The 26161-nt window shown below is 46.8% G+C and overlaps 2 protein-coding genes across 2 annotated transcripts; both read left to right on the top strand.

The window, feature by feature from the left end:
* Nucleotides 1-6580: 6580 nt before the first annotated feature.
* LOC120701935 (protein FAR1-RELATED SEQUENCE 5-like) lies at nt 6581-8963 on the top strand. Its single transcript, XM_039985729.1, has 2 exons — nt 6581-8183; nt 8899-8963. Exons 1-2 carry the CDS (start codon nt 6581-6583, stop codon nt 8961-8963), a joined length of 1668 nt encoding a protein of 555 aa, XP_039841663.1.
* A 5563-nt stretch (nt 8964-14526) lies between these two features.
* LOC120701933 (SH3 domain-containing protein C23A1.17-like) lies at nt 14527-15946 on the top strand. The gene is made up of 4 exons (XM_039985728.1): nt 14527-15068; nt 15161-15251; nt 15326-15417; nt 15655-15946. The coding sequence occupies exons 1-4, from the start codon at nt 14527-14529 to the stop codon at nt 15944-15946; spliced, it is 1017 nt and encodes a 338-aa protein (XP_039841662.1).
* The last annotated feature ends 10215 nt before the right edge of the window (nt 15947-26161 follow it).

The raw sequence follows: 26161 nt of genomic DNA, 5'->3' as shown, positions 1-26161 counted from the left end.
CAATATATTTGAGGAACGAGATTCTAGTTGGAGCAATTTGGACCTCAGAAACACGGATACGCCAGGGTAGGCGCGTATCCCGTGTCGGTGATGTATCCGATATGGATACACGCCGGATACGCACCGGATACATATCTGTGGCGTGTCCGCGTATCTCAATTTAAATGGGCCGGAAACTAAGGAAGGGATACGTATCCTTGCCATCGATACGACCCGGCCCAACCTTCTGCGTTGCCCTACTCCCGACCCCTCCCTCCCACGCGCAGTCCGCCTCACGCAGACGCAGCCACCGCCGCCGCCTTGCGACTGGACGAGACTTCCCCACGCAGCGCCCGTGTCCACCGCCCGCCGCCGGCGGCGACCAGCCTCCGCCCTCACCGGCGACGAGCCCCCGCGACTGCGACCGCGACAGGCCGACAGCGCTCGACTGGCTGCAACGCCAACGATCCCCTGCGACGGCAAGTCCATGACGAGCCCCCGCGACTGCTCGCCGGCGACCCCTCTCGCCTGTCCGCCGGCGGCGAGCCTCCACGCCTCCGCCTCTGCTTGCCGGTCACCAACAACACGGATCCAGGCCCCTACGATGCGGCGAACTCCCGTGAGTTAATCCCCTTCCCCCTTCTCGATCTCCTCTTGTTCTTTAGTTCGTGGCTGTTTGTTGCTTGATTTCTTTGCTCCCCACATCGTCTTCCTGTCCCCATTCTCGATCTATTCTATTTCTGCAGTGCAAACGTGCAGTTAGTGATTTCCTGTTGCTTGATTGCTTGTATGCAGTAGATGGTGTCTCCAAATATGAGTAGTGTAGGTAGTGGCAGTGCAAGTGCTGGTGCTAGCATAGGATCTGAAGCCACACACACAACAGACATCAAGGCTCCACTTTGGGATCATGTCACCATTCTGGAGAAGCCTAAAACTGGTGGAGGAAATGATTTATGGCGCTGCAAGTACTGTCCAATGCAAAAACTGAGTAGTTACACTAGAGTTGAAGCTCATTTGCTGCAGAAGGGAAGACAGGGAATAGGTAAATGTCCTAATGTTACATATGAAATGCTTAGTGACATGAGGAAGGAAATTGAAAGGTGCAAAGATCTGGTGGAAAGATCCAAAACAAAAACTGTTTCTTTGCCTACTGCTCCTTCCTCAAGCAATACTGCTGACACCAACAAGAGGAACAAGAGGGGGCCTGTTTCCTCAAGCACTTGTTTTGGCTGGTAATTGCTATTGCAAGTTAATTTACTACTTTCACAAATTTAATATATGCCATTATTTATTTATTTAAAAAATAGTGAAACGTATCCGCGTATCGGGTTTTTTAGAAAATTGCCGTATCCGCGTATCCGTATCCTTCCGATACCGATACGCGTATCCGTATCCGTGCTACTTAGATTTGGACAACAATGCTAGAAAAATTATTCCTCGTTCAAAAATAAAATTTGTTCTGGAACAACTAAAAATGTTCTAGAAAATTATTCAAGGTAGAAATAGAATGTTCCATCAAATATAACTTGTTTCGAGAATAAACAAAACATTAAAAAAACGAAACAAATGTTCAACAGAATTGCTTTGGAACAAAGAAAATATTTTTAAAAAAATATTGTCCAAATATAGTCAAGAGTGATCCAGTTTGAAAGATCTTGTCGTAAAAGATACAGTGATAATCCGTTTGTGAACTACAGCTTTTCCCCATTGAATACGTGAGTCTGGTTTTTATGCTTCCTCTTCATCAGTATGACAAAAACGGGCAGCCCCGGTGAGCAAAATTCTTGTACGGTAGCACATCTCCCAGCCACGGGCGACAAGTAGAATCCCCGGGATTGGAACCGGTGCTAGCTAGAATTACTGCCGGGTCCAAATTCTACTGGAATTTCTAGAGTGGATGAACGAGGATTTTTCTAGAATTCTAGTGGTGATATGGTGGAATAATCATGCATGCTATTCTTCCCCCACGGATCATTGCATGCATCTTTGTCGACGGTTCAATGGCCAGACGAAGTCCGTGTGGAATTCCATCCCCTCATTGCACGCCAAGCAAGTTGGTGCCGGAGAAGTTGACGCGAGGCTCGGACAGGCTAGGAATGTCGTGGAGCCTCGGACGACGACCCCTCGGCGGTAAATCAAAAGGCGAGGCGCATCGCCATCACGTATGTCCCGTCGACGGCGACCCGTGGTGCAAGTTCCACCCGATCGAGGCTCAGGCCGTGTTTAGTTTCTCATTTTTGAAATTTTAAAAGAGAATTTTTTTTCATATTTGAAATATATATAGATTAATTAGAAAACTAATTACAAAAAACTAATTACAGAACTCGTCTATAAACTACGAGACAAATCTAATGAGTCTAATTAATTCATCATTAAAGCATGTTGTAGCAATTTAATGTCTAATCATGACCTAATTAAGTTCATTAAATTCGTCTCGCGATTTACAGTCTATTTGTGTAATGCGATTTTTTTCTAACTACAATTTATAGACTATGCAAGCGATTTACAAATTTTTTGTAATTTTGAAGTTTGAAACTAAGGCCCTGTTTGGCAGGGCTCCACGAGCGGCTCCGGCCGGAGCCCTGCCAAACGCCCGTTTTTGGTGCAGCTCCAAACAAGAGCCGGAGTCCTGCCAAACGCCCGTTTTTGGTGCAGCTCCAAACAAGAAGCCAGACTTGGAGCCAGTCGCGGCTTCCATACGGGAGGCGAAGCCAAGAAAACGTGGCTCCAAGCGGCTCCGCCACACTCTGTCCCAGAATGCACCTCGGCAGCGGACGGAGCGCGCGCTCGAGGCAGGGCCTGAGCAGCCAGCGGCGGCGGAGGGAGCGCACAGTCGAGGTGTCCGGCGGCATGGAGAAGGGCGGCGGTGGCGGCAGCGCACGGTTGAGGCGGGTCCCGAGCGGCTAGCGCGCGCTCGAGGCGGCCGGCGGTGGCGGAGGGACAGCGCGCCTGGGGCAGGGCCCGAGCGGCCGGCGGCCGGCGGCGGCGAAGGGAGTGCGCCTGGGGCGGGGCCTGAGCGGTTGGCGGCGGCGGAGGGAGCACGCGCCCGAGGCGGGTCCTGAGCGGACAGCGCGCGCTCAAGGCGGCCGGTGGTGGCGAAAGGAGAGCGCGCCCGGGGCGAGGGCCGAGTGGACGCCGGCGGGGCCCGAGTGGCCGGCGGCGGCGGACGGAGCGCGCGCCTGAGGTGGCTGGCGGCGTGGAGAAGGGCGGCGGTGGAGGCAGCACGCGGCCGAGGCAGGGCTGAGGCCGTCTAATAGAACCCGCTGGGGTTTGCTCCTGATCTTTCGATGAGAGTGGGGGATAACACGATTTGAGGTGGATCGACGTTGTGCTGCCCGACTACAACACCACAAGGGCTGCGCTGCGCCTTAGCGACAGTTACACCGCCTACGATTTGTGTTGTTCTTGCTGTGCCAAGAACAATCTTGAACCTGCAAGCAAATCAAAGAACAAACAAGAATAAGTGGACAAGCAAATAGCACACAGACCTTGCCCAAAGGATGAATCTGATACACACAAGTTTGGGGTTCTGAATCAAGCAAACGGGTGGTCTAATCAACACACGCGCTCACCAGGAAGTAGCAGAAGCTAAACTTACAACAAAACAAAACTCAAGTGCTTTCTGGTGGCTGCTACTTACTTATATAGGTGGGAGAGCTGCCAGGGGGTGCTGAGGTCAAAACCCTAACTCAAAATGGGCCCCTAGTGGGCTGGACGAGGTACAAGTGACTCAGCCCATGTCTGGAAGTCCGACCATCATTTTTGCTCTTATTCTTTGTTCTGGACGAATCTGATGATGAGGTTGGATCCATCTAAATGTAGACCTCAAGAGCTTTCCAACGAGTACTCATGGGCCTCAATCCACCTCCGGAGCTAAGAGTTACCCTCGATTGAAATTTCTGCTATGTGGGAGGTTCGAAACGGGACAAACAGCTCCGTCCACTCCTCGTCTGTTTTCTGGTGCGCGAAAGGTCCAAAACGGAACGAAGAGCTATGTCCGCCCCATCCTCCATTGCTGCTGCACGGAAGGTCGGAAACAGAATGAGCAGCTCCGTCTGCTCCTCCTCCGTTGCTGCTGGGTGGAAGGTCTGAAATGGAGCGAGCAGCTCCGTTTGCTCCAAAAATGATTTCGTGATCGAATCCGGTCCATGCAGATCCTCTTCCCTTCATCCTCTTCATCATTCCTAAAAAAACAAGAGCACACACATTTCCATTGTCTAAATATAATGGACAAGAACATAAGAATGAATTTACCTGAGAATTAAGCATGTAAGCTTGGTTTCTAGTCATGTAAGTTTGCTGTCCATTAGGTGTGGTTGTATCTATTACAGGGATGTCCACATCACCGTCGGTGCGCCAGAGGTCCGAGTGGATAAGGAGTAGAAGAGAAAAAAAAAGAAAAGGGGAGAGAAAAAAGAGAAGAATAAATAAGAAAGAAAAAGAAAAAATACGAGGGGTAATTTAGATATTTTACCACTTCAATTCAACAGGTGAAGCCGTTTTGCCAAACGATTCTCCAATCATACCAGAGAAGCCGCTCCACCAGTGGAGTTAGAGCCGGAGCAGTTTTTAGAGGAGCCGAAACCCTACCAAATAAGCCCTGAACATGGCCTCAGTTGATCGGTAGACTGGTCAGAAGAAAGTACGTAGACGTCCATGTTGTACGATGGGATTCCATCTATGTTCCCAGACACAGTAGTGCAGTACCCGCATGCTAAGCTAATGGTATTCCAGCAGAGTTTGAGATTGTTCATAAGTTTGGCGAATCTCTCATCCACGAAACGCGCAGTGAGGCAGTGATCAAGATATAACGGACGCCTCTTTTTTTTCCCGATGGCAAATTAATCTGGTGCTCAACAGGAACCAAATAAAAGCGTACAGCTACCACAGAGCATGCATGATCATCAGCTGGGGCGCATGAATGATTAGGGACACAAGTATTGGCGTCTGAATGAAGATTCTGCTGTCGAGCCACACTGATGATCGAATACAAAACTCGAACCAACCACACCCTGGGCGGCGGCGCGGCCCTGATGATTTTATTTGCCGATCCAGGCTGAAAACATGATCTCTGATTGGGCTGGCCACTCACTCAACCACCCTGCTGATTGGCCAGCAGCTGCTGCAAACGCCTTTGCTTTCTTCTTCCTCTTTCCTAGCTTGCAAGAGCAATAACAACACCAGTTTCTTGTACGTACGAACTACTACTTTTCTACGAGATAGTATATAGAAAGAGTAGTACTGGTAGTACGTTTATTATCCTGGCTGTCTCCTGCCTGCCGTCATACATGCCATGGACAAAAGAATCTCTCTCTAGCTGTCAGAATGATCAGTAGCTTATGCATGGTGCTAATTGATCGGTTAAGCTAATAAGCGCCTAAGCCCAGTGTTCAACAATGCAACCCAGCGTACGGCACCACCTGCACTTGCGTGAACGGAGCCTGCTGCATGCGTACTAACCCCAACGACGACTTTCGATCGGGTAGCAAACTAGCTAGCAAATGGCGTGGGTTAGGACTAATCGAATTTCATTTATGGCCTTTCCATTTTTGCTTTCATTTGTCTCTAAACTCGATGATCTAAAACTGTGATTAATTTCAACTTGGGCTTCTTTTTGCACTTTTCTAAACCAGTTGTCTTGTACCTGCATGCACTGGGTGACGGCACCGTAGTTGAGAGCGAGAAAACAAAACTGTAAACTTGCAGCCACAATATTGAAGACTTTGACCTCACAAATAAAAGAAACCATGCTGAGAGACAAATGGAGACGCCAGCATCATCATATCATTAATTAATCAAGCAGGGTCGTCGTCGTTGAACTGGTTGTGTGCATGCGGCTTTGCAGGCCAGCAAGGGCAAATGACATTGACAAGTTGTCAACATCCTTTTTGCCAGCTTGGAACCATAATGCCTCCATATGTCGCAAAGTCCAGTTAAATTACAATACTTTCTTGCAAAAAAAAGGACTTTTACAATGGTTGGAGGTGCCTCCCGGTGCCTCCCCTAAATAATTAATTTAATTAATTTGATGTGTGGAAGGGTACTGTGGTAATTTTGCCCTCCCCCTCCCCCCCCCCCCAAACCCCACACCCCTGGACTATCAGCCCGCACAGTGCTACCGCCCGCCTTCACCCGGTCGCCCTTCGCTGGATCGCCGTGAGTTCGCTGCCGCCTTGCTCCGCCCCAGTCGCCGCCGGCGACGCTGCCGCCCTGCTCTGCCCCCTCCGCCGTGACCGCCGACACCCTCCACTCGGCCCCGCACTCGCTCTTTGTGTCGACCTCCCTGCCCTCGACCTCGCCGCCATAGGCTGTCGCCCTACTCCGCGCGCTAGGTAGGGTTTGAACGCCGCCGGTTGTGTTCCCTACGCCCTCGAGTCGCGAGGTTGCCGCTTGCGCCTGCTTCGTCCCCACAGGTACTTGAACTCCGCCTCCTCTTGATGGGTCCCTTGTTTCATGATTAGAGGATAAATTGCTCAAGATAGTATTAGATGATTGGAGCGAAATGTTTGTTTGTAGTCTGCATTCTCAGGTGAAAGAAATGCTACGAATTTTCTATGTGTATATTTAATTTGTTTAATGTTGTTGATAGGTGCAGTAGAAAATGGCGGATCTTGAGAATTTGATGGAGTACAGTGAAATCATTAGCAAGATGTTCGCTGACGAAGATGAAGGACATCAGTTTTATAATGCATACGCTCTTGGCAAAGGGTTTAGTGTGAGGAAAAGCTATGTTGAGTGGAACAGGGACCACACTGAGATCACCCTTCGGCGGTATGTTTGCAGTCATCAAGGTTACCATGAAGAGAAGTATGTGAAGAAGGAGATTAAGAAGCGGAGGCCATGGGATATAACTCGTGTTGGATGCCGTACAAAATTGGTGATTGCACTAGATCGAAACAGCGGGCAGTGGTATGTGAAGAATTTCATCGATGAACATAACCATCCGCTGGCTCCAGCCGATCTTGGTTATCTGCTGCGTTCACATCGATCAATCAGCGATGCACAGAAGGCTGAAATTGTTGAGTTGGGGGTTGCTGGGATCCGCAAACACCATATATTTGAAATTATGGAGATGCAGTACGGTAGGTATGACAAGATTGGCTATACATCAAGGGACTTGTATAATTTCTGCCATCTCTATAAGCAGGAGATAATTGCTGCTGGTGATGCTCAAACAATAATCAGTCACCTGATGGAACGTCAAAATAGAGATTCTGATTTCTTTTTCAAGTACATGACTAATGGGGAAGGACACCTGGAGGGACTGTTCTGGTGTGATACTCAATGTCTGCTAGATTATGAAGCATTTGGTGATGTTGTATTTGATAGCACCTACAAAACAAATTGGTACAACCTGCCCCTTGTTCCTTTTGTTGGAGTAAATCACCATTACCGCACAGTTATTTTCGGATGTGGAATTATTTCTCACGAGAATATCGAGTCATATGTGTGGCTGCTGAAAATATTTACTGAAACTAATGTTCAGAAGCATCCTATTTCTGTGATCACTGATGGAGACCTCGCTATGCAGAGAGCAATTAGTGTGGTGTGGCCGAATTCACCGCATAGATTTTGCGGATGGCATATTGAGCAGAACCTTGTGCGCAATATTCACGATGATACAGTGAAGGCTGAGTTCAGGATTTTTATGTATGACCTTTGCTCCATAGAAGAGATTGAGAGGAAATGGCAAGCATTTTTTGAAAAGTATGATATCACAGAGGACTCGTGGCTATATCAGATGTATGAGGTGAGAGCAACCTGGTGTGCTGTGTACCATGCTGGTAATTGTTATTTAGGATTGAGGAGCAACCAACGGAGTGAGAGCATGAACTCTAGGCTACAGATGAAACTGGATGGTAAAATTACCTTGTTAGAAATGGTACAGCACTATGAGAGTTGCCTTACAAAGGTGCGCAGAATTGAGGTGGATGACGACGCTAATGCACTGCAATCTGAGCCATTCACAGATCCAGATGCTTCAATTCTCGAAGTAAATGCGAAGAAAAGGTTCACGCCAAACGTTTTTAAGACGAAGGTTCAGTTCAACATGGAAGCAGCCAAGAAGTGTTCTCTGGTTGAGATTCTAGATGGCGATGATACAACTGAGTATATTGTAGGAAGGAGCGATAGAGACATGATGTACTATGTGAAATGTGAATTAACTGAAGAGGCCAATCTGAAGGAGATTTCTTGTTCTTGTCGTAAGTTGCAATCTCTTGGAACCCCTTGCTCACACATCTTCTTTGTATTGGACATTCGGGACGAGAGCATGCTTCCAGACTGCTGTGTTCTGGTAAGGTGGACAATGGGTGCGAAGCGTGCATTTCCGCCGATAAGGAAGAGCACCATGTATGACTATTCCCCTACCCTACTGAGGTACCGTGAGCTACGCAATCTCAGTCTTGCTGCATCCTTCGCAACACCTCGGTCAACTGAAGGATATGAGCATATCAAACGTGTCCTTGAACAAGAAGCTGCTGTGATCATGCCAAATGCACCAGAGGTTGATTGTGAAGAATTTAGAGATGTCTTGGATCCCATGCATGTGCCTGGCAGAGGGGCACCGAAGAAAAATTTGAAGTCAAGTTCAGATAAGACTAGAGCCGACTCCAAATGTAGCTTGTGTAATGGGCATGGTCACAATCGGCGAACATGCCACTTGAGATGAGAGGTAGTTTTCGATAATGTTCATCAAGCTGACAACTGGCCATGTTTGAGGCATGTGTAGTTATGACTAATGTTCATCTTCATTTGTAGGAAACAAAGCTCCCAGAAGATGTGCTAGATTAATGATTTGCCAATGATCCGATTGCAGCTACAGAATATTTATAGGTAAGGTGGCAATTTCTCATCATCTTTCACTGGCAAACTCCTCGTTACATGACTAAATTATTCTTTCTTTTTCTTGTGGTACAGAACTTGGTATATCAGTAGGATCCATCTTGTTCGTGCACCTCGTTAGTGATAGCAATGGAGATTAGTGGAATTGTATCATTAGACTTAGTTTAGCATGGGTGTCTTTCGAGACACCTTCCTTGGTAGAATTGTAACCAAACTCTAAACATGTTATGAAGCGCCTGCTTGCATTTGTGAATTCTTTCTGTACCGTTTGTGAATTGTTCTGCAACATCATGTCTCACTGCACTCACAAGTCAGACCGGTGTTCTCACCGTACAGCATCACCGAATCGTTTTCCTGCACTTCGTCTCTGTTGGAACTGAGGTTCCCACGCACTGGTTTATTGTTTCAAAATATTAACAGTCACCGGACAATGTTTCAATGTTACGACTGTTTGGAGGTATTGATCGTCACCGGACCGTGTTTGAAGGTCACCGGACAAACTTTCAAGGGCTTGCCATTCACCGGACATGTTTTCATGTACTCGGCAGATTTCACGCGCCGAGTGTTCGGTGGGTGCACCATACATGAACACCGAAGCATTTTCCTATACAACAAGACTATGTTGGAACTGTGGTTCCCACGCACTGGCTAGTGTTTCAAAAACTTACAAGTCACAGGAATAAACTTTTAGGGATTTGACTGTTTGAAGGTTTTGACAGTCACCAGACAGAAATTCAGGGGCTTCACATTTACCGAACAATTTTTCAAGGGCTAACTCAGACGACTTCAATTTGCACGAGATCTTCATCACCAGTCCATATTTTAGTAAACTGCGAGCCTATCAATTCAAAATTGTCCCTCTTACTCTTAGTGGGTTGGGTCCAGCGCCCACTCCCATGCAGCTTTGGTTTGTTGGCTCAGGTGTTCATCGATTCGTCCGCCATTGGTGACTTGATCCCAGTGATTTCACCGGTCTCCCCTGTGATACGGGACTACAAGTCCCTCCTCAAAAGACACAGCATGACACCATCAATGGATCTGAGTTTCATTGTTCATAGTTTTTAGGCTTAGTGTAGCATGGGTTTATCTCGAGACACCTTCCTTGGTTGGATTGTAACCAAAGTATTACCATGATATAAAGTACCAATTGTTGCAGTGAAATGTGCGGCAACATCATGTCTTACTGCACTCACCAGGAAGATTGGTTCTGGTGTGAAAATGTTGAATAATTTGTATATGAATTTAGTGCATGTGTGGCAGAACCACTTCGAGATACACCAGTTTTAGTGCCTCAAACACTTCAACTAGTATAACCAATGGTCCTTCGGGTAGAATCCCGATATATCCACTCGATATCGGATCGTAATACAAGTATACATCCCGCACGAAGGCGAGTCAGAGATACAACAATTCCACAATATTTTACATCACATAGATAAGGAGTATAATTTACATCAAAGTTCCGAAGCTAGCAAGCCGAAGCTTTAGTTCTTACAGTTTTATTCCAAAGGAAGAGGTTTCACAGAAACAAACTATAAGAAAGAAGTCCTGCAGCGGAAAGTAAAACACGACTATGTATAGACGTCGTAGGGGTGATGTCATGGTAAGCCCGAACATGACATCATTCATCCGAACCATGGCTGGTGGATGGTTCCCATTCCATCATCCAGCTAGCAGGTAAAGCATTAGGCCAAGTGGAACTAATGTCTTGGTCATTGGAAAACACTCCTGAAAACATTATCAAAAGCATGTCTGAGTATACTAATACTCAGCAAAACTGACCCGTCTAAGGGTATAACAGCCCTTTAACCAGACCTGCAAAGCTTGTGAAGGCTCTGGGGTTTCTTTTGCTGAAAAGCAACAAAGAGTAGATCCTTACTTTCAAATTTTAGCTTTCAGATTCTAGTTGGATTAACCATTCTAGGTAAACACTCGTCTACACAAACATGGTAGAGAATATATGCATACAACAAGATTGAGTATCATCAATATTTCATTTCTTACTCTATGTGGCAAAGGGATCAAACAGTCTCAATTTCCGCGAGAAACGGACGATTCTGAATCGAATTTCCAACCTTGCAAGGGTAAACCTAACACACACACTTGGAGCACTGACGAGTCACTCCAAAGCAATTGTTTCCCTTTTATTCCGGTTTATGGACAGGGCCACTCTCCCCGGTTACAGCGAGCCCGACCCTCTCTGTAGCCGTGGATTGTTGCAACATATAATATATAACTTCCTATCTCTACAAGAGAGTGGGGTAAAGTCCACTTGCCGGGCCGATCAGTTACTAGGCTTGCCGCGTACCATATTTACGGCATGTGGCTAGTACTTTCAAATGCTTAACCACCGCTACCACACACTGCGGCCTTATCAAGTTTATCAACATAGACGGACTTCAACAAATCTGCCCATGATCCTTATAGTGATTGTAGAAGGTAAACAATCAATTCCTATAAGCTCGCGAGTGACAGGAAATCACTCGACTTTTACCGGTCTTATTAGCAAAGCATCTATTTGGACTCTATTTCTAGTATTCAAACAAAAAGGTACCTAGGATTATGCATCTGAGGTTTTCATTTAACTCCAATAACTTAAATGCACAAGTAACGATAAATTGCATAATTTGAAATAATAGGATTATGCTCCAGGGCTTGCCTTTGGTAGAGTCTATAAAGTTAGTAGACTTCAGCTCTTCCGAATCGAAGTTCAGAATTTCAGTTAATTCCACGACGTTGGTTGGATTTCATGTAGTTCACTCTTGGACTTCGGGTTCGTGTTTAGGTCTTCGTTATCTTCCATAACGCTGACTTGGACTTCAAAAGTATCCTCGTCTGGTTCCTGGATGAGTTTGTACGTTCCGTTGACTAGCGATATCGTTTCTATATGCAATGCAATACTCGAAATTAGTGAAGTGCTTAAGTATAGCTTTTCTTCACTAAAGAGTTGTTATCCAATAAAGTAAACATTTAAGACTAGCTTAAAAGTGTTACTTTACTGGGCAATCGTTTATACAGTAAAAGTAAACACAAGGAAATTACATAAAATAACAAGACTAGCTACACTAAGAAGCATGGTTTAAAATAAAAAAAAGGAAGGTTAATCCTATTCAGGAACATGGGATGGTTGAATTCAAATTTAGAATTTGAATTCAAAAGAAATTTCACAACTAGGGTTCAAACATCAAACATCAATTCAAAGTCTAAAAGAAAAGATCATGTATATAAATTAATGCTTAAACATGGAGCAAAAACCACACTAGTATGAATTAATTTTAAAACTCAAACTAAACAGTGTAAAAAATTATTCCAAAAATTACCATAAACTATTTATGATTATTAGAGTCCATGGGAAAAAATGATCCTCATAAATCAATAAAAACATGCTTTAACAAAATAAATAAGTGCATATGCTAGAAATAAACAAACCACGTGAAATAACAAGCAAAAGTCAAGCATTTGAGCCACAAATTTCACACAATACTATACATGGCAAAAGGATGCTAGGTTTCAAAAAGCAAGTATAACAAAGCTATGGTTAAAAAGATATAAATAAATTACTCATTTACTAACAATTAAACTAGAGCACACAATATAAGTTTTCATGCAAACTTTAGTAGCCAAAGTTATAGATCTAGTTGAGAGGAATACAAAAAAATTAACTTGGCATTTTTAGATTTTTTCCATACTTTTCTAGGGCAAAACAGTTTTACAGAAGGGACCCTGGAAAGTTTTAGGCGATTGCAATCAGGTCCCTGGCGCCATTGACAGCCATGGGAAGCTTTGGCCGGCCGAAATCCGGTGAGGGAAGGTCACGGCAGTGAGGGGAAAGTGGGGGAGGAGCAAGAGGGCGTCGAGAGCAACCTGTAGGTGGTTTTGGAGAGGTGAGGGGTGGCCTGTGGTGTGCTGCCCGCGGGAGCAGTATCTCCGGCGGATGGGAGCTCTGTTCCGGCGACACTCCGGCGAGGGGGAGCGATGGCTGAGGGCTTGGTGAGCTTAGGTGGGTTGTGGGGAACCGATTTTGAGGGTCGGGTTGAGGGAAGGGAGGTCAGAGGTGGGGGTGCCACGGCGAGCTCGAGCTCGGCTCATCAATGGTGGAGTCGGCGTGAGGCAGGAAGGGGGCGAGCGGTGTGTATGCCCGCAAGTGTTCCGGTAGGGGCGATTTATAGGCCAGCAAAGGAGAGGATAAGCGCTGGAGGAGAGGGGGGCTAAGGGATGAGCTTGTCGGAGGCTATTCCAGCGACGGCAGTGGGTTCCCAGGGGCGACCGGCGAGGTGGTGCGGGGGGGGGGGGGGGGGGCGGTGTGGCGCAGGGAAAAGGGGCCAGCGCGAGGCGGTTCGGAGGCAGCGGGACTTCACGCGCGACGCGTGGAGGCGGCGAGGCCAAACCGAGGCGAGGAACCAGCGGCGGCGGCCCAAAACGGCGGTGAACGGCGGCGCCCCTGTTTCAGTGAACCAAGGAAGAAGAAGACTGTGAGAAGAGTGGATTTGTAATTTCCAACATTCCAGGGGTCAAACTATAAAGTAAAAATTTCCCGTTGATCTAGGGCTCAAATGAAAAAGTGTTCAGCATGAAAGTTGTGTAACTTTTTAATATCTACAACTTTCATGTTGTGCAAATTTTCAATAGATCGAAGGATTTTGAAATATTTTCAAATCCGTCAAATCTTTTAAAATACAAAAGAACACAACTTATTTTTAAAATTGCAAGGGTAGCCTTAGGCATAAATAAATCTTTTTATGAGGGCAAAAGTGAAAAACAAAATATGCATTTTAACCTCTCATAAATTTTGAAATTTTGCCTTTTTCAAACTATTTTGTAAAAAGGACTTTGCACTTTTCAAAAATACCCTTGCTAGGATAAACTTTGTTTACATTTTTACAACAACACAAAAATTTTATTTTTAACCCCTAAAACCTGGATTGTCACAGCATGTGACTTCGTTTCATCTCACATGTGAATAGCAGTGGGGGATCACCATGAGACCGGTGATCCACCGGAACAAATCACCGGATTGATTTTCTGAAACTCAATGCTCAGCCACACTATGGTTACACACATATGTTTGACCGATGCAATTAGTGTTGTCACCGGTACGAATCACCGGATGCAGTGGGGGATCACCATGAGACTGGTGATCCACCGGAACAAATCACCGGATTGATTTTCCGAAACTCAATGCTCAGCCACACTATGGTTACACACATATGTATGACCGATGCAATTAGTGTTGTCACCGGTACGAATCACCGGATTGATTTTCTGAAACTCAATGGTCCCGCCCACCCGATGATCTGGTGCTGACCGGTCCAACTGGTGCGGTCACCCGAGGGAGCGTACCTGCGTTTCATCATGACGTGGGGACTCAGCGATGCTTCCTCTGCAACGCATTCATTCCCCGATACGGAGACGCCTCTCCACTTCTTCGGACTCCACCACTGGAGTTAAATGCAGCTTAACGGCAGGCGCTGGATTCCGGGGATTCTATAAAATCAACGACGACACTGTTTCCATCTACACTCTACCCCAATTTCCTCCGCAATTGCCATCGACCTCCCTCCCAGAAGCTGCTATGGTGCCCACGAGTTCCCTCCCCGTGCTTCCAGAAGAGATGCTCGTCGAGGTCACCGCCCGCGTCGCGACATCATCGAAGATTCAGGGTCACCTCCACTTACAAAGAAGACCCGTTCAGCATGTAGGACGATGCCCTCCACAAACCCGCCACAGTCCGAGAATCTTACCACCACGCGGACTAACTGTGTGGCTGACAAGACACCAACAGTTGATGAAGGTGCGGCGGGTACCTCTGTGACACCACCACCTGAGGTACCGATATCTACGACTGTGTCTCCACCATCGGCGACCGTGCCTCCACCAGGGCCGTCTACTGATGCCAACGGATATGTACCGATCAACAAGCCGAACATTTCCTACGTCTACACATCACGAAAAAACAAGGCCCCTATGGTGCCGCCAAGTCCCTCGACGAAACCAGTTTCTCCTACAGGGGCGTCGGCTTCTGGCGGGGAGGATGGGGGTGCCCCCGCACAGTCTTTTCAAACTTCTCCAGCCCCTGAGAAGGTCAACCCTAGCCACGAGGAGCCAGTATCTTCTTCTCCTTCAGCATCAAGCACGACTCTGGCTGCCGCGTGGCCTCAATCGGCAGAAAGCATTCGTCGCGCTGCGGCCCGCACAGAAGACTCCAACATTGCCAGTCTGGAGATCGAGGAAATCCCCCGCACCAGGTCGATGCGCCCCCGTCGCCACCGCGACCCTTTCAAATTGGGTGCGCACCTCTCGGAGCTGGATGGGATGACGATCGGACGTTCCAATTCAGCTCCGAGACTGATGATGAAGATTTGAAGAAGGTGAAGGAGTTGCACACACAATTTGAGGAGCTGAATGCACAAGTTGCAAAGTACAATGAGGTAAGTTTCTCTTGTAGATTTATCCTTTGTGATAAAGAAGTATCCTGTCCTGATTGTTCTCTTCTCAAAAACAGTGTGTCCTCCAGCGCTCGATCCAGAAGACTGAGATTCTACGCAGAGCAACCACCAGCGTCGCCAGGGCCGAACAAGCTGAATCAAAGCTTGCGTAGCAGCAAGCAGCCTGGGACGTGGAGCGCGCTCGCACCAAGAGGGAACTGGATGAGTGCTATAAGAAGATTGACTTTATCCAAAATGAAAGGGAGGCACTGGTGATCAAGAATGATGAGCTCAATGCGGATATCAGAGGTGAGCCCTTTGATTGATCCTCCGAGACCTTGATCAAATTTTGGCCTTTTGCTATGCTTGCCTTCCTATCGCTGCTGTTTTTGCCATAACGAGACAGAAAGATTGGATCTTTTGAGGCAGAGGTGACTAACTATCGGAGGCGTGATGAGGAAACCATCCGTCAGCTCGAGACAGAGAAGAACATGCGCAAAGAAGGGGATGAGCAATTGGTTAAGACCAGGAGCATCCTGAGCAACAAGCAGCAGCAATTTGAGGCGCTACAAAAGGAATTTGAAGCGCTGCAGAGCACCCTGCGCAACAAGCAGCAGCAATTTGAAGCACTGCAAAAGGAATTTGAAGCACTGCAAAAGGAATTTGAAGCGCTGCAGAGCACCCTGCGTAACAAGTAGTAGCAATTTGAAGCACTACAGAAGGAAGTTAAAGCACAGCAGAAGGAGATCGAGGATCTGTCAGCCGCCGCTCTCCCGATTTTAGACATGATTACTCCCATCGAACCGAGAACTGCACCGACTTCTATGCTAGACCGTCTTCGTCAAGCTCTGTCTGTGCTGCGGCCGTTCTGTGAAACCCTGGTCAAGATGTGTGTGAAGCATGTCCTTGCGCTGATGAAGTCGTGGTGGCTGCCGTGGATATTAGGCGATTAAGAGGCATCAACCTGGTCGTCCCTCCTGAAAAGTTTAGGGAGCTGACGGATGAGATCGAGGGCACCGCCAACCATATTGTTGGGCACATACGGTTTTAGGCTGTTTATCAGTAGTAAGATATGTATCCAGTTGGAAGAACTTAATGATGCATGTATATATTTATCTGTTGCAAGAAGATATGTAGCCTATGGAAGAACTTAATGATGCATGTATATATTTATCTGTTGCAAGAAGATATGTAGCCTATGGAAGAACTTAATGAAGCATGTATATATTTGTCTCTTGCTAGATATGTGCCTGTGTGAAGAACTTAGTGAAGTTGTTTCCACGCAATGCAAAGAGATCATCCGGTGAGGATGTGCGGTGACACCACAGGTTGAACTGGTGAGGATGTGGGGAGACATAAACTCGGAATGTTACATTGCACCTCTGAAAGTTTATCCGGTGAGGATGTTGGGAGACGTAATAGGTTTAACCGGTGAGTGCGTTAAATTTGGAACGTTACCTTGCACTGCAGGAATATCATCCGATGACGATGTACGTGACATGACAAGTCTAACCGCTGAGTGCAGTGATCTTGGAACACATCTGATTCACTCCTTTTGAGTTCCACCAAGAAATCACGAATGTAAAAGATCTGCATCACCCTGTAGATATCAACTCATCATTTATTGTAGAAATATATAAAAAATAAATGTTAGCAGATATCTAAAATTATTCCTTCCAAGGGCTGCGCTGGAATCGCCCTAGAATGCTAACCCTTTTGTCTCCGTCTCGAGGTTTTAGTCGTTTAAGTCTTTTATTGATAGTGTCAATGCTGAATTCATCTACGACAGTTGATGCGGGAGTTTGTGGAGTAGTTGTAATTTTGCGTGGCCGTCTGTTGTCGACCGAAACCCACCAGCGAGCAACGACGGGCAACACGAAGAGCCGGGAGGTTGCTGGTGCGCTGGCAAGCACTGCTCCCTCGTCGACGGCCCGCAAATTCCGTCACGCGCCCGGAGGATGTGTGAAAGCCGGGCGTGCCACCTGACCTATACCCGATCAGGAGGGTGTAGACGTGCCCCGAACAGTTTCCTGCATACAAAGACACGTGTAAACGTAAGTCCGAGCCGTGGTCGGCTCCCCGGGACGACTCTTGCATCGGCTTTGAAGAGCCGATCGAGTCCCGGTGTCAGACGGGATCTGATTGTAACCGGATATGATAAATAGAGCAAATCACTATAAAACTGCTTCAATCAAGTCTAATTAATCTTAACCCTTGATGGTAACAGCCTCACTGCTAGATCGGAACATCCTACACGTGACTGGGCCTAGCGAACGTAACAGACAATTAAACCACAACCTAAAACAGAGGCCTAAGAACTAGCAAGAGCCGATTCCCGGAACAATCCCTATCAAGGCTAAGATAAAGCATCTACTACGCCACCGGATCATCCAATCCGTTTGCAAGGCCTAACCCAGCAGATATTATGCCAACTCTTAAGATAAGAGCAAACCATAACAGATCGGATCTACTAAACATGAAAGAAGCAGGGTGTTGTCCCTGTGCGACTAGTTCTACGCGATAAGAACTAGCGAGAGATTGAAACGTGACTACACAGAGACAACATGATATTCGCAGATGATAAGCAACAAAGCACAAAAGATCTACTAAAAGCCATGCTACGAACATCATGATAACTAGTACTACTCGCCATCAAAAATGCTTCAGTACGAGTAATACCAAGGTAAAAGCAAGAACAATACTGCCCTGATCGCAAGAAGCGATCAGGGCAGCATGGCACTTACTTGGTTGAAACCCTAGGATTAGGGGTGGCGATGCGCCGAGAGTTGTTGTTTGCGAGTCGTGATGACGCTCTCTTACGAATAACAAAGGATACATATTTATAGTCCGGAGACTTGGGAAACAATCTAAACTAATCTTGTCCCGATTGGACTCTATCTCTAATCTTGAACTAAATCTAAGGATACACAGCCAATGTGGCCCATACGCTCACGCAGGAGCCGATTTACAAGCCTTCCTCAATCTTCTGCTTTAAGCCCATCTTGCTTTCGGCCCATAAATTAACCCTGTTAATTTATGGCGATAACACATGCCCCCCTGGTTTTGGCAACGATAGTTCCAAAACCAATCTGTCGCTTCATCTTCCCGTTAATGCTCATTAATCATACTGCAACCACCAAGGAAGACGCAACATCTCTGCAACTGGCTCCTCGTAGAATGTGAAACTGCCGATCCACCTTCTATCTTCTTACTATTTAACCTCCCTCTGCATCGGCTCCTCTTCACAGCAAAACTTCATCTTCTTTCCAAAGCCAGTAGCACAGAAACCACCCCAATCCTCCAACAGCCATGGCCATCTCTTCCTCCTCCGGCTCCAACTCGTTCGGAGACTCTTCTTCTTCTTCCTCTTCCCCTTCTTCTTCTTCCTCCCTCTCGGCCTCCTCCATCGACTCCATCCCAGAGAGCCGAGAGCCGACCCCTGAGTGGGACCCAACAGCGGCCTACGAGGCGCTGGCTCCTCTGCACTGGGACGCAGACGAGTTCGACTTCGGGGTCGCCTCCGAGGAGGACGAACCCACAACTGAGGGGGAGGAAGACCTCCAGTTCCTGCTCCATGAGGAACTGGAAAGCAGCGAAGACGATACCTTCTCCTGGGAAGGAGCCGACTCCTCCGAAGAGATCGGCTCTTCCACCAGTGACGACACGGTGGCAGGGGGAAACCCCCACCAATTCCTCAAGGCCCCCTTGGAGGGGAACGAAGAAGGAAGCAGCAGCAACAGCAGCGGACGAAGCAGCAGCAGCGCCGAGGACGATGGCATCAGCAGCGGCGACGACGGCGATGATGATGACGATGATGGTGGAGACGCACCGCCGCGAAGCCCGAAGCGCCGCAGGTGCTCAGACACCTACGACTGGTAGATATAGGTAGCATCATAAGAATAGGACCTCAAAGCCGAAGGATTGATTCCTTTGTAGAATCGGCTTTCCTTGTAATGATCTTTCCTTTTTAATGAAATCGAGTTTCCCCAATTTCGCATGTCTTCATTTATTTCCCAAAAAGCCGATGGCAACGCATCAGGCTTCCATAAATATCCGAGAGCCGACGAAATTCAAACTAGGAGCAACCCGCACAAGAGTAGAATATCGCTTCCAGCTTGAACCGAACTCGACAAACTCTCAAATTCGAGTGTAATTCGAAAACCAAACTCTACAAATCCGAGCAAAAACTCTCCAAACAGCCGGAATTCGAATCAGAATCTCCAACAACCAAACCCTAAGTCAACAGATCTGTGACCATGGCGGATTCTGCAGTTCAGACAATAAGCTCTAATGATGCGGCAATCCACGGCCTGAAGGTAATACTCGGCCTAATCTTTTAGTTTTCTTCAGCTCACTAAGCTTCTGAAACTGAAACTCTGAAATATGACACCAAACGCATATTTCTGAACTTCTGAACTTCAGGTGTCAGACATCCTTCTGCCGCATCCCTCCAATCCAAAATCTTTCTGTCTTGGCCCACAAACCCATGAAACTCCCACAGATTTGATCTCTTGTGAAGCAAATAGGATCCCTTTTGTGAGTCAAAATATTGATTTGAACCTCTGGGCCGACTGCTTAAGAGCCTGGCCTAATCCACCTGAAAGCTGGATAACATGGTATAACAGAGTAGCAAAAACCCACATGCCCTTGTGGCAAGATTTGAGCATAGCCGATGCACTTAGCCTATCACTGTCACCCCTTGACAAAGACGAAAATCTTCTGAAAACCATCGGCTATTTCTGGTCTGATGCTCTGAATTGTTTCCTTTTTGGTCACGGACCCATGACCCCTACTCTGCTAGATGTTGTCATGATCACCGGACTAGACATTAGCTCTCCTAATCCTGCTGCTCACAAAATGGCAGAAGTCCCCTTTAAACTTTCTTCCAAAGTCAACTGCACAAACTGGGGTACTTACATGAGTCAGCACATGAAAACAAAAGGTCCAGTGACTGAGAAGGAACACACAGCATTATTAAATCTTTGGCTAGAGCACTTCATCTTCTGTGGCCCTTCTTTAGCTCCAACTAAGAACTATCTCCCCTTGGCCTATCACCTGGCCCAAGGTAATCACACTGGCCTAGGCAAACTTTTTCTTGGAGAAACATATAGATATCTCCACTTAATGACATCCAATCTGCTCAACCACAAGAAACTGAGAACTGGAGGCCCTTGGTGGTTCATTTAGTTATGGGCACAGCTGTACTTCCAGCATCATATTCCCAACTTCCAAGGCCTGACCAATATCTCTTTCCCTGATGAGAGTGGCAAACCAATTAGATGCACAAGCTATGGCCAAGCTTTATTCAGTCTTCCTGGCAGTAAACTAAATTCAGCAGATGCAGCAAACTGGTTCAGAGTCTTCTACAAAGGACTAGATAATCCCCTATATTTCCCATTTACTGAATTTGAATCCTTCGAAAACCCAACTGCCTTTAGATTACATAACTTTGCTGATGACGACAGCACTCGGCATCTGTATTCTTTGATGATTCGACCTAGCTTCCTTCCTGTTGGCATCAGCACTTCTAATAGAATTATCAAGCCAGGCTATGAATCTTACCAGCCAGTCGTAGCAGCTCGGCAACTTGGTCTAGGACAGGTCCCTCCCCACTTCCATATTCACCACTTGGTGGAGAGCAGAGTCGATCTGCCCGATGGTCTCACCAGTTCAAGATGCTACAGCATGTTTGATGACCTCCACATTCCAATACCAGCCGATCTGTTCTTTATCTCTTCATCAATCGGCTTTGATACTTGGTGGAACATGTGGAGAACTCATGTCTTCAGAAAAGCTCTAGGTCCTCGACTGCAGCAAATCGATCCTGAATACGTAATCCTCGAGGAAGAGGTACTGAATTTGTGCATTTAATTCCACCTAAGTCCCCTATCCTTTTCTCTTGGCTAATCCTGCTCATCCTGTTAGCAGCAACAAGATGGCCCAGAACCCATAATCAGTACTGGGGAACCGTTTCACCTTCTTCCAACTGCTCCTGATGTACTTTTCTGCAAAGGATTACCACCAATGAAGAAAGTGATAATGACTGTCCAGCCAGACTTACTTCAGTCAGCTTTCAAACGAAGACAAACTTCTGCAGTAGTTGCACCCCGAGTCTTGACCAAGAAAAGGAAGATGATCACCAGGTGAGTGATCAAGAAACCGGTACCAACTTCTCCGAGCCCATCAGAGTCCAACACCAACCAGGTAACTCATCATTCAAGAACTTCCTCTTTATTTCAGACATATATACTCCGGTTGACTGTAATTCTATTTTCAGGATGCAGCTGAAGAAACCTTCAATGCAGAAGGCCTGAATCAACATGAGACAGCTGCAACTCCTGATGCACTGATGGATACAAACGAAGAACAAGCTGATACAGTCGATGCTCTTGACGCTAATACTAGCTCTGATGGGACGATTGCTCCTGAACCGACCAACACTTCTTCTCCAGAACAGGTGACATCACAAAACCAATTCTAAACCAGCCGATAACTTCATAAATGCACCTTGTTCTATCTCCAAAGATGTCCATAGAGCTTTGACATTTAGGTTTGCTTTCCTTCGACCCGGCATCAATGGGTCTGATTGTCCCTGGAGCAGAAACATTATCTCTGCAGCAATCGGCTAACTTGACACATCAGCTTCAACTCATCAAGGATCTTCTATCCGCTCCAATCACCGCTCTGGTTGACAATTCCAGCAAAATAAAGAACATCTTCGAGCAAATAGAATCCCAACTTCGAGAGCCATTGCAAATCAAGCTCTAGTCAGCCAGCAACCTCCCATTCTTTCGGATAGAAGTCAGTAAAGCACAACAAAGGATGGAAGCACGTCGCTCTCAAACTTCTCTGAAAGCTGACATTACCCAAAAGTGCAAGGCCCTCAACCAGAAGAAGGCAACTCTAGATATCAAAGCTGACATGTCTGCCAACGTGAACCGACTCAACCTCCTAAAGAAAGAACTGGCGGAACTCGAAGAAGAGGTCCGCACCACCAAAGAACTCATCCAGGCCGAAGAAACCTCCATCGCAAACTCCAAGCAAGAAACCCAGGAAATAGCCAAGCAGATACAAGCAGAGTTTGCAGACATCAGCACCTTGAGTCGGCAGATAGTCACAGGCGATGACAAGGATGACGAAGCGATTGTAGCACGAGCAGACGCCGTCCGTACTGAAGCCATCCATGCCATAGTGGAGTTCCTGAACCAGTAGATAGGCTCTAGAGAGAATTAGTACCACCTGTTAATTTGAGACTTGTAACTGTTCTTTTAAAACATCTTAAGTCGATGGTCACACATCGGCTGTTCGCTTTTCATATATTTTTTTACTAGCCAACTCAAAGTGTTGGCCTGTCATGATTTTTCTTTTTCTTTTTTTTTCTTTTTTCTTTTACTGGCCAACTCAACGTGTTGGCCTTTCATGACTCTCTTTCACTTTTTTTTTTACTGGCCAACTCAACGTGTTAGCCCGTCGTGATATAGCCAGATGGACGTCATCGGCTTTCATTACTCGCCTTCCCACATGCTCGGGAAATACCTCTTGAGATGCTAACCATTGACAGCAACAGGAAACTTGACACTGTCCAATTCCTCGAGCATGTATGCGTTCCCAGGCAAAACCTGATCAACCTTGTACGGCCCATGCCAAGTTGGAGACCATTTACCAAACTTTTTGTCTTTAGTTCCCAATGGCAATACCGCCTCCCAAACCAGATCTCCAACTCGGAAATCCTTAGGCTTGACCTTCTTGTTGTATGCACGGGCAACTTTAGCTTTGTTCTCTTTGATTTTTTCCAGCGACCAAAGCCTTAGCTCTGTCAGGTCCTCCACGTTATCGTTCATCAAGGCCGCATACTGTTCAGCAGATAGATCATTCTGAAACTCAACACGCCTCGATCCAGCCGTGATTTCCCATGGTAGCACAGCGTCCTGGCCGTAGACTAGATGGTACGGCGACGTCTTGGTAGACCCATGACATGAAATACGATATGCCCACAAAGCTTCTGATAACACCTCATGCCAGCACCTAGGATATTCATCGATCTTTCTCTTTATGAGCTTGATAAGGCTCTGGTTGGATGCTTCAGCTTGTCCATTAGCTTGGGCATAATACGGAGATGATCTGATCAGCTTAATCCCCATGTCATCGGCAAACTTTCTGAACTCCTCTGATATAAAGACCGATCCTCCATCGGTCATAATGGTCTGAGGGATCCCAAACCTATGAATGATGTGTTCTTTGACAAAGCTGATCACATCTCTCGATGCTACTGACCTCATGGGCACTGCCTCTACCCATTTTGTGAAATAATCTGTGGCAGCTAAGACCCATTGGTGACCCTTGCTAGACGACGGGTTGATCTGTCCAATCATGTCCATGCCCTATCCTCTGAATGGCCAGGGTTTGATGATAGGATTCATCACTGATGCTGGCACTATCTGAATTTTGCCAAACTTCTGACATGCTTGACATCCCTTGTAATATTTGAAACAATCCTCAAGCTTAGTGGGCTAGTAATAACCCGATCGCCTAATCAGCCATTTCATTTTATGAGCCGATTGGTGAGTACCGCAGGCTCCTTCATGCACCTCATGCAAGAGCCGATTTGACTCTGAAGGCCCCAGACATTTGAGCAGTAGTCCTTCCAAGGTCCTGTAGAACATGTCATCCCCTATCAGAACATACTTCATGGCCTTGAGTCTTATCCTTCTGGGTGCCCCCCGAGCCGAATCCTTCAAGTAATTGAAGATATCGGCTCTCCAGTCTCCGGGTTCTAGAAACTGAACCTCCACATCGACTCCATCGGCTGCTTCCCTGTACCCGGAAGCCATCTGTGCCAAATCATTGGCTTCATTGTTCAGAGTCCTGCGTATCCAGTGGAAATTGATGTATCTAAATTGTGACATCAACTCACGGCACTGCATCCATATCGGGAAAAGAGCCTCGCTCTCACATCTATATTCCTCTGTGAGCTGAGAAATCACCAATTTTGAGTCCCCAAAAATTTCCATCGCCTCTGCTCCAGCCTCAAGGAGTAGTTCCATCCCTTTGCGAACGACTTCATATTCCACCAAATTATTGGTGCATGAGGCAGTCATTCTGATGGAAAAAGAATTTGTCGCCCCACGAGGCGAGACCAACAGAATTCCCACACCGCACCCATCATCACAAGCCGATCCATCAAAGAACATAGCCCAAGCACGAACAAATACTGCAGCAATATCAGTGCTGATCCTGTCCGCAACAAGATCCGCCAGTGCTTGTCCCTTGACTGCTTTTGCAGGCTGGTATCGGATATCAAACTCTGACAATGCAAACATCCATTTTCCAAGTCGGCCTTTCAGGACAGGAGCCGACAGCATGTGCTTTATGACATCTGATTTGCATATAACAATTGTTTCCGCCGAGAGCAAAATATGACGAAGCTTTGTACATGTAAAGTATAAGCAAAGGCAAAGCTTCTCGATTTCAGGGTACCTGGTCTCGGCATCTAACATGCGTCTGCTGAGGTAGAAAACCACCCTCTCCTGGCCGTCATGCTTCTGAACCAACACTGAAGCAATAGAAGTGTCACCCACGGATAGGTACACATAGAACGGCCTATCATGCTGAGGAGGAACCAACACTGGAGGCTTTGACAAATATTCTTTGATTTCATCGAAAGCTTGCTGTTGTTCTGCCCCCCAGCGAAACTCATCATCAGATTTGATCTTCACTAGACCCATGAACGGCTCAATGCACCCAGACAGATTAGAGATAAACCGTCAGACAAAGTTGATTTTACCGATGAGCTTCTGCAATTCTTTCTTCGTAGTAAGTGGCTTCATCGTCTTCACAGCTTCTTGACTCTTTAGGCCGATCTCGATTCCTCGTTCATGCACCAGGAATCCCAGAAATTGACCGGCCGATACACCGAAGGCACACTTCTTTGGGTTCATTTTGAGCCCGAACCTTCGAGTCTGCTCCATAACTTGACGCAGATCTTCTAAATGCTCCGCAGTTGACTTGGACTTGACCACAACATCATCAATATAAATCTCTACCAGCTTGCCGATGAGATCATGAAAAATGTAATTCATAGCACGTTGGTACGTTGCACCGGCATTTTTCAGTCCGAAGGTCATAACCAAGTACTCAAACAAGCCAACTGCACCTGGTACTCTGAACGCAGTCTTGTTCACGTCCTCTGGGGCCATGAAGATCTGGTTGTAACCGGCGTTGCCATCCATAAAACTCATCATTTTGTGGCCAGCAGCGGCATTGATCAACGTCTCTGCAACAGGCATTGGGTATTCATCCTTCGGAGTTGCTCTGTTGAGATCTCTAAAATCGACGCAGACACGCCATCGGCCATCTTTCTTTTGTACTGGCACCACACTGGAGATCCATTCTGCATACCGGCACGGCCTGATGAACCCAGCATCCAGTATTTTCTCCACCTCTTTCTTGACTTCTTCTAGGACTTCGGCCTTCATCTGACGTGCTGGTTGCTGAAATGGTCGAAACCCCTTCTTGAGCGGGAGCCGATGCTCGACGATGCTTCTATCCAGACCGGACATTTCAGTGTAGTCCCATGCAAAACAGTCCCGATACTCTTTCAGTAATGCAATCATCTCCTCACGCAAAACCGGATCCAACTTTTTGCTGATAAATGTCGGCCATGGCTTATCCCCAGAACTGATGTCAACTTCTTCCAAATCGTCAGCTGACGTGAACCCGTATCCTAGTTTGCCGACGTCTGAGAAACCCGCTGCGAATGCAGGCGAGTCTTCATTGTCTGCAAGATCAGCGGCAAACACAGGGAGATGACAAGAAAAATTATTTGGCCAACCGCATGAGCTGGCCGCCTCTATACTTCCATTATAATTCGAAATCAAATAGTGGATGAGTGGCCAACTGCCAGAGCAGGCCAT

This window comes from Panicum virgatum, chromosome 4K (assembly GCF_016808335.1).
Source record: "Panicum virgatum strain AP13 chromosome 4K, P.virgatum_v5, whole genome shotgun sequence".
Taxonomy (NCBI): domain Eukaryota; kingdom Viridiplantae; phylum Streptophyta; class Magnoliopsida; order Poales; family Poaceae; genus Panicum; species Panicum virgatum.
This window is presented reverse-complemented; position numbering and strand designations above follow the sequence as displayed.